Source organism: Nansenia antarctica (genome assembly GCF_963989245.1).
Source record: "Nansenia antarctica genome assembly, chromosome: 1".
In the NCBI taxonomy this organism is placed as follows: Eukaryota; Metazoa; Chordata; class Actinopteri; order Argentiniformes; family Microstomatidae; genus Nansenia; species Nansenia antarctica.
Window position 1 is genome coordinate 38,300,029 of NC_137674.1, and position 18,122 is coordinate 38,318,150.

Consider the following 18,122-nt stretch of genomic DNA (forward strand, 5'->3'; position numbering starts at 1 on the left):
TTACACACTATATTTTGGGTCATTGTCCATCTGTATTGTGAAGCACCATCCAATCAACTTTGCTGAATTTGTCTGAATCTGAGCAGACAGAATATCCCTAAACACTTCAGAATTCATCTGTCTGCTTCTGTCTTCACATCATCAATAAACACTAGTGACCCAGTGCCATTGGAAGCCATGCATGTCCATGTCATCACACTCACCAGTGCATTCTTTTTTTCTCAGAATGTACCAAACAGTTAATTTGGCCAGTATTAATGTTCCCACTATCTCTCTGATGGATTTTTGTTTTGTTTTTACAGCCTAAGGATGGCCTGTTTCAGTTGCATTGAGAGCTCTGTTGACTGCATGTTGTGCGTATACAGCAACAGCCTCCAAATGCAAATGCCACACTTGGAATCAACTCAGACCTTTTACCTGCTTAATTGATAAAGAAATAATGAAGGAATAAATAGCCCACACTGGCCCATGAAACAGCTTTTGAGTCAATTGTCTAATTACTTTTGGTTATTATATATAAGAGCTATAATTCATAAACCCTTCTTTCAATTTGGATGTGAATACCCTTAACCTAAAGCTGAGAGTCTGCACTTTAAGCCCAGTAAATTCTGTTGGAAATCTCATATAAGATACGTTAGATCCAAAGTATCATGGAGTATTGCAGTATTGTGCAGGGCAAAACATATTCTGGAACAGAGGATGTTGTATACTCTATATTGTTGTCTTGTCTTACCCTATTTGAGTTACTGTGTGGAGATATGGGGAAATGAATATAAAAGCACTTTAAACCCATTGATTACACTACAGAAAAAAGCTATGAGGATTGTACATGAGGTCGGATATCGTGATCACACTAATAACTTGTTCCTAATGTCAAAAATATGAAGAAAATATGAAGGAAAGCAGAAATATTGCTCTATTGCTCTATTTAAAAAAAGGTTTAAATTATTTTTAATGAAAAAGTATTAGAACGGATGATACTGAAATATATGTATTAATTAATTGGATTATATAATGTAAGCATAATTGTTAAGTATAAACAGGGGTAGGACAGGCTTCTTCCTACTCCTTTTCGAACAATTGATAGGACTGTACTCTACATATTAGTTTTTTCCGTAGTTTCCAACGTAGTAAGGCGATTCATTGTTTCCACCGTTACCGTAGTAAGGCGATGACGTAGTCTATGCAAATATGCAGGCGCGGTATGATGACGTATGGTACATCACATTTCCGGGTGATGGATTTGATGCGCGCAGTTGGACCCTATCGACATTCAGACAGCGGACGATAAACGATACAATCCACCGAGCTGGTGCGAGACATGTTGACTGCACAAGTCCCACCTCTTTAATAACTATCTTGCTAATGATTGCGCCACTCAAATGAGAGCTCATGGCGATTGGTCTAAATTATCCATCCATGTATACTAGCCCCACCCACCGACACAAGGACACACAGCAATGGCGGCTATTGCGCGGAGCAGCGGTGGACTGCTCAGAGGGCTGACAGCATCCTTCAGGAGTCTGGCCCAGGTGAAGCATGGCGCCGCCTCGGCTGCCGTGGCCAGATCGAGCCTACAACCAACCAGCCGGTGGTATTCCGTCAGCCACCTGTCCGTGCAGGAACGGATCGACAAGAAACGAAGGGTGGCTCTGGTCGGGGGAGGTCAGCACAGAATCGACGCGCAACACAAAAAGGTAGGTTAAATAAAGCAAAAAAAAAAAACTAAACTAGCACTTGATCTCTGCACTTTATATTTATATTAATTATGACTCCTGCACTATGATGTTGGTTTGCACTGTCTTGTCCTGTCTTGCACCTGTCCTCCTGTAAACCGTGCTCCATGGTACCAAACCAAATTCCTAACATGTTTACATGTCATGGCAATAAAGTCTTCTGATTCTGATTCATTGCTGTATATGTTTAGAGACCATAAAGAAAATGGTCTCATGCACAAACTGCACATGTGTTACTAACTACCCAGCAATGCCATGATTCTACCAGGGCAAACTGACAGCCAGAGAGAGAGTGGAGCTCCTGCTGGATCCAGACTCCTTTGTGGAATATGACATGTTTGTGGAACACCGGTGTTCAGACTTTGCGATGGAGGAAGACCGAAATAAGGTGAACATAATCAACTCTCACAGATATCCAGGAGTGTCTCAGTGTCTAATGCGAGGTGTGTACATCATAGATTTACAGTCTCTCTCTCTCTCTCTCTCTCTCTCTCTCTCTCTCTCTCTCTCTCTCTCTCTCTCTCTCTCTCTCTCTCTCTCTCTCTCTCTCTCTCTCTCTCTCTCTCTCTCTCTCTCTCTCTCTCTCTCTCTCTCTAGTTCCCTGGGGACAGTGTTGTGACAGGGCAGGGGAGGATCAACGGGAGGCTGGTGTATGTCTTCAGTCAGGTACTAATATCAGCCCTGTCTCTGGCAATGGTACAGCTGTGGTACTGCACCAACTTTGAAATGCTGTGTTGGCCTGACTTTGACCAAGTCTCTCACTGTTGTCTGTCTGTCTGTCTGTCTCAGGACTTCACAGTGTTTGGGGGCAGTTTGTCTGGGGCTCATGCACAGAAGATCTGTAAGGTAAATTAGACAGACTTAAAAGACAATGACTGCGTTTACATGCACACCGTATTCCTGTATTAATCGGAATATGCTCAATATTCCGATTGGGCAAGAGTCATGTAAACATGTACCGAACCCGATTTAAGGCCATATTCCGATTGGAGAATATTCCGATTAAGACCCCTGGCATATGACTGTTTGAATCGGAATATTGTGACATCTATACACCTTAATCGGAATATGATGACCCGTAGTCACTTCATATGCAGTCTACATCATCACTACACTACTCACTCACACTGTCACACACTATGCTAGTGGTTTTGTTGTGGTTTAAATCATGAACCAGGCGATGACGTGTCTATGTCTGTGCCTGTGTAGATCATGGACCAGGCGATGATGGTGGGTGCTCCAGTCATTGGCCTTAATGACTCTGGTGGAGCCAGGATCCAGGAGGGGGTGGAGTCTCTGGCTGGATATGCCGACATCTTCCTGGTGGGCTTAGAAGTTCTGTGTAACTGTGTTCGTATGTGTGTGTGTATGTGTGTGTGTGTGTGTGTATATATATCTGTCCATGTTTTGTGTTGTTGTATGTGTTAGGTATTTGTTAATGTTGAGTACATGCATGGTGTTATGCGTATTTGTATAAATGTGTGATTCTATGTGAATTTATTTGAGTTAGTTGTACATGCCTAAATTGTGTGTGTGTGTGTGTGTGTGTGTGTGTGTGTGTGTGTGTGTGTATGTATGTACACAGAGGAATGTGATGGCGTCAGGAGTGGTGCCTCAGATCTCTCTCATCATGGGTCCTTGTGCTGGAGGGGCTGTGTATTCTCCTGCCTTAACAGACTTCACCTTCATGGTCAAGGTAAGGAGCCCCATTAGGGTCAAAAGGAGTTCAAGCAGCGGCTTGATGTATTACTGAAGTCAGAGAGGAGGTCTATCAGCACAATGGTAATGTTCGAGGCTGGATCTTAAATTAGACTGTTACCCAGACTATATACGGCAATACTCTTGACAAGAACTCTGAGGCAACCCTATGTGCATTGGTGGAAAATAATAAGTGTGTGTGTGTGTGTGTGTGTGTGTGTGTGTGTGTGTGTACTGTGTAGGACACATCGTATCTGTTCATCACTGGGCCTGATGTAGTGAAGTCCGTCACCAACGAGGATGTGACACAGGAGGAGCTGGGAGGTGCCAAGACTCACACCACTGTGTCTGGTCAGTGTCAAACACACACACACACACACACACACACACACACACACACACACACACACACACACACACATTTGATGCAGGAGGACCTTGGAGGAGCCAAGACACACACTGCTGTGTCCAGTCAGTGTCTTACAAGTGTGCACATACACATATAGATGCTGCATTGTGTTTGGCAGGTGTGGAAACTCTGTGTAGTAATTGTCCATACCCCCCCTCCACCCCCAGGTGTGGCCCACCATGCATTTGAGAATGACATCGATGCTCTGCTCAACCTAAGAGACTTCTTCAACTTTCTGCCGCTTAGCAACCAGGACCCCGCCCCTGTCACTGAGTGCCATGACCCTAGGTACTCAATCACAGAAGTCCTACGACATAGATAAACCAATGACGCATCTGTCTTTCCTCTCATCCCTTTGCTTTACTCATCCTCCTCTTCCCCTCCTCTCTGCAGCGACCGTCTGGTGCCTGGTCTGGACACCATCGTCCCAGCTGAGACTACTAAAGCTTATGACATGCTGGACATCATCCATGGGGTACGCAATACACAGACACACACACACACACACACACACACACACCAATAGACACTCTGTTACAGACACATACGGCTTATGACATGCCTGACATCATCCAGGGGGTACGCAACGTACACACACACACACAGGCTCACTCTTATGCTGACACATATGGCTTACGACATGACTTACTGACATCACCCAGCCAGGGGAAAGGCACACCTTCACTCCACCAAGTGTGTCTGTTTTTGCTAACGTTCCACTCATCTCTATATGAACCCTTCCAGATCGTGGACGAGCGGGAGTTCTTTGAGATCATGCCGAGCTACGCCAAAAACATAGTGGTGGGATTCGCCCGCATGAACGGGCGCACGGTGGGCATCGTGGGGAACCAGCCTAAAGTGGCGTCTGGTGAGGGGAGGGGAGGGGAGATGGTAGGAGGAGAAGAGAGGAGGAGGAGGAGGGAGTTACTGAGGGGGAGGGTGAAAGCAGGATGGAGAAGCCCTTTTGAAGGAGAGTGGGATGTTAAGAGGGGAGGGGAGGGAGGGCGTTGTTCAAGCTGGTGTACCGATCTGACTCTTGTGATCTCCGCTCTGGCACTGCGATCTCTGACTCTGATCTACTCTACAGGCTGTCTGGACATTAACTCGTCAGTGAAAGGGGCTCGCTTCGTACGCTTCTGTGATGCTTTCAACATCCCTATTATCACTTTTGTGGACGTGCCCGGATTCTTGCCAGGTACGCATGCTCATGCGCGCACACACACACACACACACACACACACACACACACACACACACACACACACACACACACACACACACACACACACACACACACAGCCCAAAACTTCTTAGAGTTCATTGATTTAGTTATTTTCTTATCTAAGCCTTATTTGAACAAGGACATATACTGACACATACTGAACATCCAGTCATCCACTACAGTTAGCATATCTAGCATGTCCAACTGTTCAACACCTGTCCACTTGCCTATCCCTTTCCCCCCCGCCCCCCCACCCTTCTCTGCCTCTACTTCTTCTACCCTTTCTCTCCCCCCCCCCCCCCCCCCCCCCCCCTCCTAGGTACTGCTCAGGAGTATGGGGGCATCATCAGACATGGAGCCAAACTACTCTATGCCTTTGCAGAGGCCACAGTGCCCAAAATCACCATCATCACCAGGAAGGTGCGTGTGCGTGCGTGCGTGCGTGGGTGGGTGGGTGGCTTGACAGTAATTTAAAGCTTGTGTGTGTGTGTTCCAGGCCTACGGTGGAGCATATGACGTGATGAGTTCCAAGCACTTGAGAGGAGACCTGAACTACGCCTGGCCCTCCGCTGAGGTGGCTGTGATGGGCGCCAAGGTAACCACACAAGCACAAGCATCTCTGCAGGGATGCACAGAGTTTTCCTGATTCGGGGAGGCAGTGGCTATCAGAGCCAGATTTACACACACATGAACCCGATAGAGGAAGTTTAAATTCACCATTCCTGATTTTGTGTGATGTTTTGTGTTCCGTTTCCCACCCAGGGTGCCGTGCAGATCATCTTCCGAGGGAAGGAAAACCAGGCGGAGGCAGAGGCGGAATATGTGGAGAAGTTTGCCAACCCCTTCCCTGCTGCTATCAGAGGTGCACACTCACACTCTTTATTCTGTACATACACATTCACTTACTCTCCCCTACACCAGTGACGTGCAGTGAGGTCAGTGGTTGGGGAGGCAGTGGCTATCAGAGCCAGATTTACACACATATGCCTTAAATTCACCATTCAATTGGCAGGTTGCACAATACTATTGGTGGTCCTAGGTTTCATATTTCATATCAGCATTCTTTGCACACGCATACAGGTAACTTACATATTCGATTCACGTTTTATAGGCAAATGCAGTTACACTATTCATACCCATTCAACACAAATAGAAATATATATTGCATGGCCTTACCTTTACTTAACTTTACTTAAGTAAATATCCTAAAAAGCATATGTAGGTTCCGCTACAGTGCTGTGGCTAGCGTTGACCGCTAGGACCACTTGCAGTACCACTCCATTTGAAACAAGTGTTATTTTCTGTCCCTTCGTTTGAAGTGGGTCCTTAAGTTCAGGCATTGGTCTTCCATTGTTTATCACTCACTGTTTTGATCGAAAGTCTAATTTTGAGACATTTGTAAGTTTGTTTGCTAGAGCTAGCTAACGTGGAGGGACAGCAACGTGGGCTCAATACACATCCCTCAGTGAAGCAGACATGATAGCTGCTGCCACTGGTGTTTTTTTTTTTTTTACTCAGTTTTTATTTCAGTTTCAGCAACTAGTACAATCATGTTGTGTTTTGTCTACAGTTTTTCCATTCTTTTAGCTGTACACATATGGTCTATGAATGTGGTTCAAAGCAAGACACAAAGCAGAAATGAACGATAAACAAAAATATTGAGAGACATAGTGACAGAAATAAAAGTATTTTGAAATGAAAGAAAAGGGTAGGGGGGGGAATAGGGTCCATTGGCGCTTTTTCATTGCAGTTTGTAACAGGCACATGCTTATTATCCGCGCTCCATCCAGTTTCTGAGGAGAGGTTGATGCTGAGCTAGTCACCGCACCTCTCGTCTCTCCCTGTGGAGCTCTGCAAATTTGGCGATTTTGACTATAAAAAAATATTGGAATCATACAGAAATTACAACACAAATTAGTGTATCTTTTAGTGTATCTTTTTTTTTGTTGCTGTACTTTTTGTAACAGCTATTTTCATTGGAGTATGACTGGTGAGGCTCTGCCCCTCTAAATGTGTGTGTACGTGTGTTTCAGGTTTTGTAGATGATATCATCGAGCCGTCGACCACTCGCAAGAGGATCTGCAGGGATCTGGAAGTTTTGTCCAGTAAGAAGCAGACCAACCCCTGGAAGAAACATGCCAACATTCCACTCTAATACAAACACATACCTGAGTTACAACATCTCTCTGCCCACCCCTCCCTCAATGTGTCTGTCTGTGATGCTCTCTTCTAAAGCCCGACCGGCGACCATATTGGGTGTACTGTTAAGAACCGTTGCCATGAGACCACTTGTGACTAGGAGCATTTGGTAGACTTAAAGAAGTCAAATGCAGATCATGTTCTACTGCAAAGTTCTACCTCTACCCCGATTAACACTTCAGAGCTGAGCTGAGCTGGACTGGGCTGGCCTGGTTACACAGCCACCAGTTACAGTAACAGTGCTGGAAAGGAATGTGAAAGGAAACTATCCGAGCCAGCAGTGTGGTTTGAGTCGTCCCTGTAGTGTGTGAAGCCCTTTTATGTCTCCCAACAAGTCTCCTTGTCATAGCATACTGTCACATGATCTCTTCCTGTGCCTTCTCCCAGTGGTCTACTATGCAATCATGGCAACTCATCCTAGTCTGTCTGCTACTAATCCACCCCTAGTATTCCATGTTTTTGCATCTGATTTGATTAATACACCTGGGGGCTATTCTATCAACACCACTAATGGAAAATCTAGGCTTATTTTGATAAGTCTCATGAGACTTAAAGTAAGAAAAATAAAATAAGCTTGGATTTTCCTTTAGCGAGGTTGATGGAACACCCCCCTACTGTAACTCCCAGAGTCTAGTTTAATCTAATAAAATTATGAATTATGAAGTGAAACCTGTGTCTGTTCCATTAGGCTATAATAAGACAAATGTATTACGTTTTATTTTCTCTCTAAAGCTCTAAATATTGGTTACTGCCTCGAGACAGTCGAGATTGACAGGAAGGAGGCACACACCTGATCCAGAAATTGATTACAGATTTTATTTAAAAAAAAGAATTTCAATAAGTACACAGAAAAAAAAAGCTGTTTTAGAGCGCTACGGGGCAGGTGATGTTGCTCACGCTTCTGAAAGAGCCAATTGTCTCTGATATTTACAAATGGACAGCCAAACAAGCCAATGGGGGGCACAGGGGTGGCAGGTCTCAGTGATAAGCCAACCAATGGTGATATGACACTGGTATCAGTTTGACCTTTCAACTCCAAATGACGCTTTGTCACCATGCCACAACACCACACAAGTACACTTTATGGTGCTCAGCTGACAAGGTATCCTATGGCAACAGCCAAGGCTTCAACCAATCAGATTCGAGTTGTGGGTTATATAAGCATGTAGGCCACAATTTGGCAACAAACAAGATACATACATATTCAGAAAGAGCTGTACAAACATCAGACAAAAACAAAACTCACTTGATTTAAAACTTTGTACTAAAGCTACTGAATTCAAAATATCTTTTTATTTATTTATCTTTCTCTTTTTTTTTTTTTTTCTTGTGTTTTACAAAGATGTGATTCTGTGGTGTGAGTATGAAGTGGACGGAGTGACTCAACACCTGTCTGTTGTCCAATGATAATGCTCCCTTCTCCACCACACCCAGAACACAAATACATTATGTCAATTCTTCCATGTCAGTCAAACCCATTCACCACTGTGTGTCACACATCACCAACACAGTACACATCATCATCATCACAGACAAGGGAACTGGGGTCTCAGACAAAGGGAGTGTGTAAATAAAAGAGTAAAGATTGATAACATTTAATATTGAGATCACCCATCAGGTGAAATTAAACAGTCTGATTTGATCTGAGAGCGTGACACCAGGGGGACTGTACAGGGCGTCGCACTGCCAAGGGGTGTTACCAAGCAACCGTACCTCTGACTATCGCTGGACGCACCGGGGCACACGTACCACTGAGCCAGCGGAGATATTAGCCAGGGGGCTAACAAAGCTAACGCTAACAGAGTTAAAACACATCTGTGGGACCCAATGGGGGTGGGGAGTTCCTCTCTAAGTGTACAACATTTTGTACGATATTCTGTACGATATTCTGAGGGTCGAGCGAGATCCTCCGGTCGGCCTGCATTGAGTTGGTCCCTGGAGCTTCAAGATGGACTCCAGCTGATTGCAGGGTCCCATCATTGGATCCACTTCAGACCCACACACACAAATCCACTGATAGAGAAAAAGGTTCTTAAGTTTTTGTATTTTTTTCCAGATAAGTTTTGATTGACAAGCGATGTCAGACAGACGGCCTCTCTCCTGATCCAGATCCTAAGATCCCGGCTTCAGGAACGCTTCCGTTTACCAGATCAGAACATGGGCATGGTGAATCCCTGGGGGAGAGAGAAGGAGCATGAGCAACGACAGACCACCTGAACTACTGCGTCAGTCAGACAGTCTCAGGGACGTCACAGGTTTCCCAGACACAGATTAAGCCTCGTCCTGAGTGAGTCAGTCTGAGGCAGGAGGGACTGTCTTTTGTTTGTGTAGTTTATAGTAGTCTATACCTGGGTTTCCGTTAATCGGTAATTACCGGTCTTTGTCCGGTAAAATCTGTTGAAGTCCGACATATTTAAACCTCTTCGGTCATAATGTCCGGTGAAAATAACACCCTCTAAGCACAATTTGAATACAATTTGCTAAAATTAATTTGTCACATATTCTGATTCCTTCTACATTAAAAAAAGACGAATATATACAGTAGGCTATTTTATTTTATTTTATTATTAATGTGTAGACTAGCCTACGCGATGAACAAACAGTGGCAGGGTTGCCAGATGGGATTGACAATTTACAGCCGAACTAGTCCGCTAATAACCGCTAAACCCAGTAGCCCATTCGGCGGTAACCCACCCCATCTGGCAACCCTGTCTCTCAACGGCGCGAGTAGTTTGTGGTTTGCGGAGAGTGAAGGTACCTTTCGGGAGTAGTTGTGAGGGAGAAATTCGTCAGTTAATTTAGTTTGATCTAGTCTAAATAAAACCACTGCAGTGACCGGAGTCAAGGTTATTGTTCTGCGTGTTTTGGATGTGCACAGTGAATGACCACAGAGGGCCGTGAGATGCGGCTAGTAAAGGACGCTAGCCATCTCAACCCCGTTCATTGATTGAGCCTGCCGTGCCCGTTCCAGCCCTGAGTCGGGAGATTCAGAGTACAACATCCCCCTGGCTACCTTTTCTACTCCGGGAGTTTCCATTGAACTTTCCTCCTCTACATTCGTCCATCTCCACGTGCGCTACTATCGACAACATGGGCTACTGGTTCCATTAGATTAGGATTGATTAGATTAGGTTGACAATACCACACTACATTTGAGTTTAGGGATATCAATGTTATATACAGTATGTGTGTATGTTTTATCTTTATGTATTAAATGTTATAATTGTTCCACATTTGAGACCTGTCTTCCCCCCACTCAGTTATTCAGTCGGTGTCCATCATTTTAGTTCAATTTAGTCTATCTAGTGTTAGAGTTTAATTTGTGCCACTAAGTTGAAATAGTCCACGGGTGTGTATCCCCCCCGATACATCCTAATCATTCTCATACTCCCGAGTCCGAGTAAGTATGATTTGACAGGCAGCTAGACTTAATGCCTTCCCAATCAGCGAGACATGGTTATAGAAATGACGTTGTTTTATTGATAAAAAGGGTGAAACTGTAAAGAGAATATGAAAAACATACATTACTGTCGTGAAACTATTTAACACACTTCAGTTAACGTAATATGGAGTCCGTTCATTGATCGATCGATGCAGTCCGTTCAAATAGCCATCAAAAGCTAAACTAGGCATACTTAAAATTACCAATTACATCCTCAAATCCCATTAATGCAATTGAAATAAACATCTTAAAGTAGCCTACAGTCGTAATTCAAAGTAGCAAAGGTGACTAGGCTGCCCAGTGTGGCGCGCGTGCAGCCCTGGACATATGCCATAGTAGCGCATGCGAATCATGAAAGCCTATATTATTATATAGTTTGCATCTAATCGTATCGGATGAGAAATAGACATTAAATGGCATATATAGGCTACACAACAGCTAATCACCGCGACAAACACCTATATTATATTTTAATATGATGACCGGAATTTTCCCGTTTGTCCGACACATTGAAATCTTCCCGGACACGTTGACCGGCACCAATTTTTTCTAACGGAAACCCTGGTCTATACTACTGAGTCATGACTGGGATGTAGTGATAGTGAATAGTGATGCAGAGGAGTGTGTGTTGAGACCAGTGTGTGTGTGTGTGTGTGTGTGTGTGAGAGTGTGTGTGTGTGTGTGAGAGTGTGTGTGTGTGTGTGTGTGTGTGTACACTCACCGACTCATCCTCGATCATGGCTGCAGAGTCAAAGAAGTCTGGTCTCAGCTCCGCACGCTCACGCCTGTTCCGAGATGGAGGCTGGAAACGACAGAACACCGGAAAAAAGAATGAAAAAGAATGAATGAGCGAGTGAATGCATTAATAAATGAACAAACGAATGAATGAAATAAATGGGGAGAGTCTAGGAATATGAGGAGTGTTAGTGATGAATATGAGGGGTGGTAGTGATGAATATGAGGGGCAGTGATGTGAATAACGGCGTTAAAATAAACGGCATTACTAACGGCGTTATTTTTTTCAGTAACGGGTAATCGAATTAATTACTATTTCCATCGTTACAACGCCGTTACCGTTACCGGTAATTCAATGCGGCGCGTTACTACTGAAGCTTCTCATTGTCATCCGACCTCAGTCACAGCTGCAAAGTTTTTTTTTGTTTGTTTGTTGGGGAGGGGGGAGGGGAGGGGCGAGACAACCGCTTAAGTGATCATGATTGGCTATGGTAGAGAAAATGTCATGGTAAGCCAACCATAGTTCAGTGTTGTGCGGATGTTTCTACACACAAACCACACGCGCGCACAGCATCACACACACACTCAAACTATCAGAGAGATACACGCAGCAATGGCGAGTCCCGAGTGTTCTGAGGTGAACGTGGCGTTTTCACGGTGGAAGTACAGGCACTATTTCAACCTCATTGAGGTAAAATTTAAAAACGTACATGTGATGTGTACTTTATGTCCCGGAGCTAAATGTTTGTCCACGTCCGTTGTAAGCAACTCTAACCTAATGAAGCATCTCTCAACGGCACACGCTTCTACAAAACTAGTGGCTAAAAACACCGTTGACGATGATAGCAGGCCAGGTGTGGCTAACGTGAGCTCCGCTAACAAAGAAGGACACGGAGCCACGCCTTTGAGGATGAGGATGACCCCTGTGCTACTAGGGGTGTAACGGATCACGGAAATTCCGTGATCCGTTCGGATCGCCCTCCACGGTTCGGAACGCGTGTGTACCGCGGATCAATTGCATTAAAAAAAAAAAAAAAAAAAAAACTTTATTTTACCAGGAAGTCACATTGAGATTAAAACCTCTTTTACAAGAGAGACCTGGCCAAGACAGGGTCAAAATAGTAGCTTAAAAAACAGTTCAGATAACAAGACAGGACATAAGACAGTGGCAACAATACAATAGACAAACAATGGTAGGGGTATTTACAAGGTGATTAAAACATTGAGAAGTCTAACCAAAGCAGGTACAGCGAGCGGTGACCACATCCTTTAATCTACGCTTGAAGATACTTATGGAAATAAGGGCCTCTAATTTAAAAGTAGTCTGTAGGTCATTCCAAGACCAAGGGCCATAATAAGACAAGCTTGCCCTTCCAACATTGTTCATGATAAGTGGCACCTTGTATTGTAGCCATCTACGAGACCTGAGACCCGAGCCACTCGGTATAGGGATGAACTTCAGGCCCAGATAATTCGGTAAGAAGCCAGAGATGATTTTAAACACAAGAGTGTACCAGTGTTGGAGCCTTCTGACAGAAAGAGATGGCCATCCAACCAGACTATACAGTGTACAGTGATGGGTCCTGAAGGCACTATCGGTGATGTATCTTAGAACCGAATGATACAGGGGGTCTAGCTTGGATAAAGTGGACAGAGAAGCAAACCTATATACTGTATCACTGTTAACAAGTAATAATATTACTTAATATCTTACTTAATATCTCTTGTAAATCACAATGTAGAGTTGCCATGAAAAGATAGACGAGACAGTTGCGGGCTTTGTTTTACTCTAAAGCGCAATGATAGGTTGATAATGCGAAAGAAAAATAATCCGTTGTTTGCTCACTACACGTGAAGCTGGGAATCCACAACAACAAGGCTGCGTTCGTAAATCCGCTCTGGAATCTGATCAGCGTTCAAGGAACGCCTCGTCCAATCAAATTACTTGGTCCCTTTATGACGTCGGACCCAGTGTGCGCTCCGGCGCTCTCAAAGCGAATTTACGAACGCGGCCCAAGTGTATCATGTTACGTTGTTCGGCGGAGAAGAACTCGAAATGCCTCCCTCGTCATTTAAATCCCATGTATGGGAGCACTTTGGCTTCTCTGTCAACTATGACGGGAGGCACGAAAAAGGTAGCTCGACAACTTCTGATAATGTAGGCATTTTTTTCATACCATGTTCAAAATAAGGGTTCACTTTATTATTTAGTTAAAAGTGGCATAAAACATGTTTATTCATCTGCTTTAAAGAGCCCAGTGACTCACTGCTGCAACCAGGCGCCTCCTCCCTCTCTCCTATCATTTAAATTGAGTGTATTTCAGTATAATTATGTAATGTTTGAGTGTAGAGTGTAGTTATATATATATTATATATATATATGTATATATATGTATGTATATATATATTACCAGTTTTGACATCTTGAATGTTGTTGGTTTTTGTCACATAGTAAAAGTGGTGTTTTTACAGAATTCAAGGAAAAAGCAGTTTTTATAAAAACAAAAATGTTTTGTGTTGATCCGAAAAATGATCCGATCCGTGACTCAAAAACCGTGACACGATCCGATCCGTGAGTTAGGTGATCCGTTACACCCCTATGTGCTACTGCTGATTATCTCAAATCAGGAGGACAAGGGATGGACACTCTTAATGGATTTCCACTGATAAAGAACATTTCACTCAAATACAATGCAGCCACTCCATCCAGTGCCCCCGTAGAGAGACTGTTTAGCCTGGGGAAGCTCGTCTTCACTCCAAAGAGGAACAGGCTCTCTGACCAGAAGTTTGAAACGCTTCTGCTTTTTAGATACAATCACTGGTTTAATGGCTAGGATGGTTCAGTGTTTCCTCTATATGCATTTATTGGTGGCGGGCCGCCACGAATGAATTTCCTCCGCCACAAATTGATTCAGTCCACACACAAAAAAATTATTTAAAAAAATAATAATCCACCTCTGAACATTTTAGCTGATTAAAATATATCTGATCCTAGATCAGCGCTATAATGGATGTTGACTATAAGTGCACCTAAATCCACGCCCATCTCTCTCTAACCGCTGATCCAAAATCAGATTAATGACATTAAACATTCAGTTGACGACGTGACACAAGGGCTACTCCTGATTGGTCTAAATGTGAACCGGCATGAGAACCGTGCAGACTCAACCATCCCTGCTGAAAAACTGTCGCAAATTGAAGAACTTGAAGTTGGAGAAGTTGGAAACACTGGGAAACTTTCGCCAAGTTGGACATACTTTTCCAGTTGTGTTTGAGATGGAGCCAAGACTGCTCGTTTGGAAGGACATTGGATCCGTGAGTAACGTAAACCTTCAGAGCTGATGGATGGAAACCGGTATCACAAGTTTATATTCTGTATATTCTTTTTTTTTTTTTTTGCCATCCCCTCTAGTTTTGGTAGAAATTAGGTCGTTGTTTTGAGCGCGCGTACCTGGAGGAAACACTGCATCTGCGCTCCCTGTCTAACGTTATATATATACCGTATCTAACATTACATGTTATAAGGCTGATCTGTGCATGATAGTGCTGCATTCTGACATATTTCTTGTCGCATCTCCCCCCGTTGATGGCACATGACGCTATAGTCAGTCCCAATGGTCCAAAAGTCAAGTGCTTCGTAACACAGACTGGGTGAATTTCATGAATGAAAGTGAAAGTTCTGTCACTAACGCCGTTACGTATCCTCACACGTTTAAGTGGGTATTGCGTGGGTAAAGTGAAATTACGTCTTTGTTTTGAGCGGCAGTGCGCGTTTTATGCGCGTGCAGGCGGGAAAAAATTTTGTGCACGCGAAAAAAAAATCTCATTAGTTTTTTACATTAGTGGACCCCCCCGCCACTAATGTAAAAAATCCTGGAGGAAACACTGTGGTTAGACGACTGGGTTGGCTGGATGAATGAATGCATGCATGGATGAGTGTTAGGAAGGAGTGTATGGATGGATAGATGAATGAATGAATGAATGAATGTTTAGGAGCTAAAGTTGGATTTGTCCAAGAAATTCATGTCTTACTTTTTCAGTACTACTTTAAAAGCACTTCATATTGTTTAACTGTTTACTTTTGTTGTGTTGAAAATACTTGAAGTTACAGTATGTCTACCAGTTGTCTGAAGTTGTGTGACAGTTTGATTTATTTAATTTACACTACAAAGATTTAAAAGCACGTCATATTGTTAAATGTTTACTTTTGTAATGAAGAAAATACTTGAAGTACAGTATGTCTACCAGTTGTGGTCTGTTGAAGTGCAATAAATATGAAAAGTTCCCTGCTGAAACCTGCTCAGAAAAAAATCCAAATGATTTTCTTCCTGATAGGGACACTTTGGTCCCCGAGATGGCACATTTATCTTCTAATCTGGCAGTGGGTAAGCTTTTCCTTGTCACATTTGGCTGACTGACCTTAACTTGTCAACTCTACACCACGGCTAGCCCGCTGCGCCGTGGCAAAAAGTAACGTAATAGTTACTTTGTCTAGTAACTAGTTACTTTTATAATGAAGTAATTCAGTTACTAACTCAGTTACTTTTTGGGATAAGTAACTAGTAACTATAACTAATTACTTTTTAAAAGTAACGTGCCCAACACTGATGAGGGGTGGTAGTGATGAATATCAGGGGTGGTAGTGATGAATATCAGGGGTGGTAGTGATGTCACTGACCAGGTCGATCACCATCGTGTCCTCAAACTCCTCGTTCATGTCCTCCAGCTGCCCTCGCGATGACATCATGACGTCCTCAAAGATTGGCTCTGCGTCATCCTCCATTAGCCCGCGCCTGCAGCAGAGAGAGGGCCGTCAGTACACGAGGACGCTCATTCATTCACTGATATCATCTGTCACACAGACACACTTACACAGACACAGACACACTTACACAGACACAGACACACTTACACAGACAAAGACACACAGACAGACACACAGATAAAGACACAGAGAGACAGACACAGAGAGACAGACACACTTACACAGACACACAGATACAGACACACTTACACAGATACAGACAGACAGACAGACACATACACACTTACACAGACAGACAGAGACACACAGACAGAGACACACTTACACAGTCTGCCTGACACCCTGGTTGCTGCGGGCCTTCATATAGTTCATGGCCGTCCGGTCTTTTCTGTTCACCTCGTCCATCTTCTGCTGGCCCAGCCATGACATCTGCATCTGAGGACTAAAACACAGGGTTACACACATACACACACACACACACACACATACATAGTCGCTCATCCAGTCGATGTGTGTGTGTTTGGTGTGTGTGTGTGTATTCTTACTTGTGTACGTAGTCGTTCTCTGAGCCGGGCTCTGAGTCGGGGTCAGGCATATGTTCTGTCCCTCTGTTTTCTCGGAGCACAGTGGAGGTCAGCTGTGGTGTCTGCAGCGCCCCCGGTGTCTGCAGGGTGTCATTACGCATCAACCACGAGCCCTCCACACTCTCCTCTGCAGGCAGGCAGGCAGGCAGGGAGAGAGACAGCCAGACAGACAGACATTTCAACACAAGGCATTTTGTAAAATACTCAAAATCATTTAGTCCCAGTAGTAGGGCGGGTGATGTGTGTGTGTGTGTGTGTGTGTGTGTGTGTGTGTGTTTGAACCCACCCTCTATGCGTTTCTTGTGTATAATGGAGGGCGTTCGGCCCTTCTTGCTACGGACTGAGCCAGTCTTGCTGCTGGCGCCCGAGGTAACAGACATGCGGTCCTCGTCTCCTCCCGTTAACAGACTGTTCCGGTAGGAGATCAACGGCAGCCACACGTCTTCCCGCCGCTCGGCCATGGCCTCCGACATGAACTTCTCCAGATAGTTGTGGCTGAGAGAGGAGATATATGATATATAATATATATACATACACATACTGTATATACCCACAAATGCAGACACTCACACTTACACACACACACACCCAGACTCACACTCACACACTCACACACTCACACACTCACGCACACGGAACTTACACAGTCTTCTTGTCCTGGCGCAGCAGTTTGGAGGAGAACTCACAGAGCACCTCCAGGAAGGCCAGGTTAGGAGGAGGGAACTCTGCACCGCGAGGGTTCTGAAACTTAAACGCAAACTCTATCCCATCTCTGAGAAGAAAGAAAGAAAGAGAGGGAGGGGAAAAAGAAAGGGAACCGGCCGTAAGAACAAAAGACGTGTAAAATGTTCACAATCAGCTTTCAAATGTCCTAAATAGCTACACGTGTATGTTGAGCATGTTTAAGTGTGTATGCAGTGTGTACGTGTGTGTGTGTGTGGTGCAGTGTGTATGTGTGTGTGTGTGTGTGTGTGTGGTGCAGTGTGTATGTGTGTGTGTGTGTGTGTGTGTGGTGCAGTGTGTACGTGTGTGTGTGTGGTGCAGTGTGTACGTGTGTGTAGGGATGGGACGATTATCGTTTTTATCGTTAATCGCGATAAAAACACCCGCGATAACTTAATCGTGGAGAATTTTTATTATTTAAATAATCATCATAATCGTATGTTATGAATAAACTGTGTTTAACAAATGTCTGGCGCTATTTTTCAGCCTAGGCTACATTACTTTTGCAGTCAAGTTAGCGACTGTTACTGTAATATAATTGCGATTCCTCACAGAACTTCGAGCCGCGCGCGAATATCCTCACAGAACTTGTCTCGCGCTATTGTTCAG

The 18,122-nt window shown here is 44.1% G+C and overlaps 2 protein-coding genes across 2 annotated transcripts in view; one reads left to right on the forward strand and one right to left on the reverse strand.

Annotated features, from left to right (window-relative positions):
- The first annotated feature begins 1,453 nt into the window (after positions 1-1,453).
- Positions 1,454-7,915, forward strand: pccb (propionyl-CoA carboxylase subunit beta). Its single transcript, XM_080550459.1, has 15 exons — positions 1,454-1,697; positions 2,005-2,124; positions 2,334-2,402; positions 2,526-2,582; positions 2,946-3,059; positions 3,322-3,432; positions 3,677-3,785; positions 4,011-4,131; positions 4,237-4,318; positions 4,588-4,711; positions 4,931-5,038; positions 5,385-5,485; positions 5,562-5,660; positions 5,828-5,927; positions 7,099-7,915. Exons 1-15 carry the CDS (start codon positions 1,461-1,463, stop codon positions 7,218-7,220), a joined length of 1,674 nt encoding a protein of 557 aa, XP_080406585.1. The 5' UTR covers positions 1,454-1,460; the 3' UTR covers positions 7,221-7,915.
- A 224-nt stretch (positions 7,916-8,139) lies between these two features.
- The window catches only part of stag1a (STAG1 cohesin complex component a), a gene marked incomplete at its 5' end in the record, with an annotated part of 21,496 nt that continues 11,513 nt past the window's right edge, over positions 8,140-18,122 (reverse strand). Inside the window, 7 exons of the mRNA XM_080539897.1 lie at positions 8,140-9,438; positions 11,428-11,508; positions 16,120-16,234; positions 16,532-16,648; positions 16,752-16,917; positions 17,077-17,285; positions 17,434-17,562. Coding sequence (XP_080396023.1) covers positions 9,415-9,438; positions 11,428-11,508; positions 16,120-16,234; positions 16,532-16,648; positions 16,752-16,917; positions 17,077-17,285; positions 17,434-17,562 — 841 coding nt within the window. The 3' untranslated portion in view covers positions 8,140-9,414. The remainder of the gene's footprint in view (positions 9,439-11,427; positions 11,509-16,119; positions 16,235-16,531; positions 16,649-16,751; positions 16,918-17,076; positions 17,286-17,433; positions 17,563-18,122) is intronic.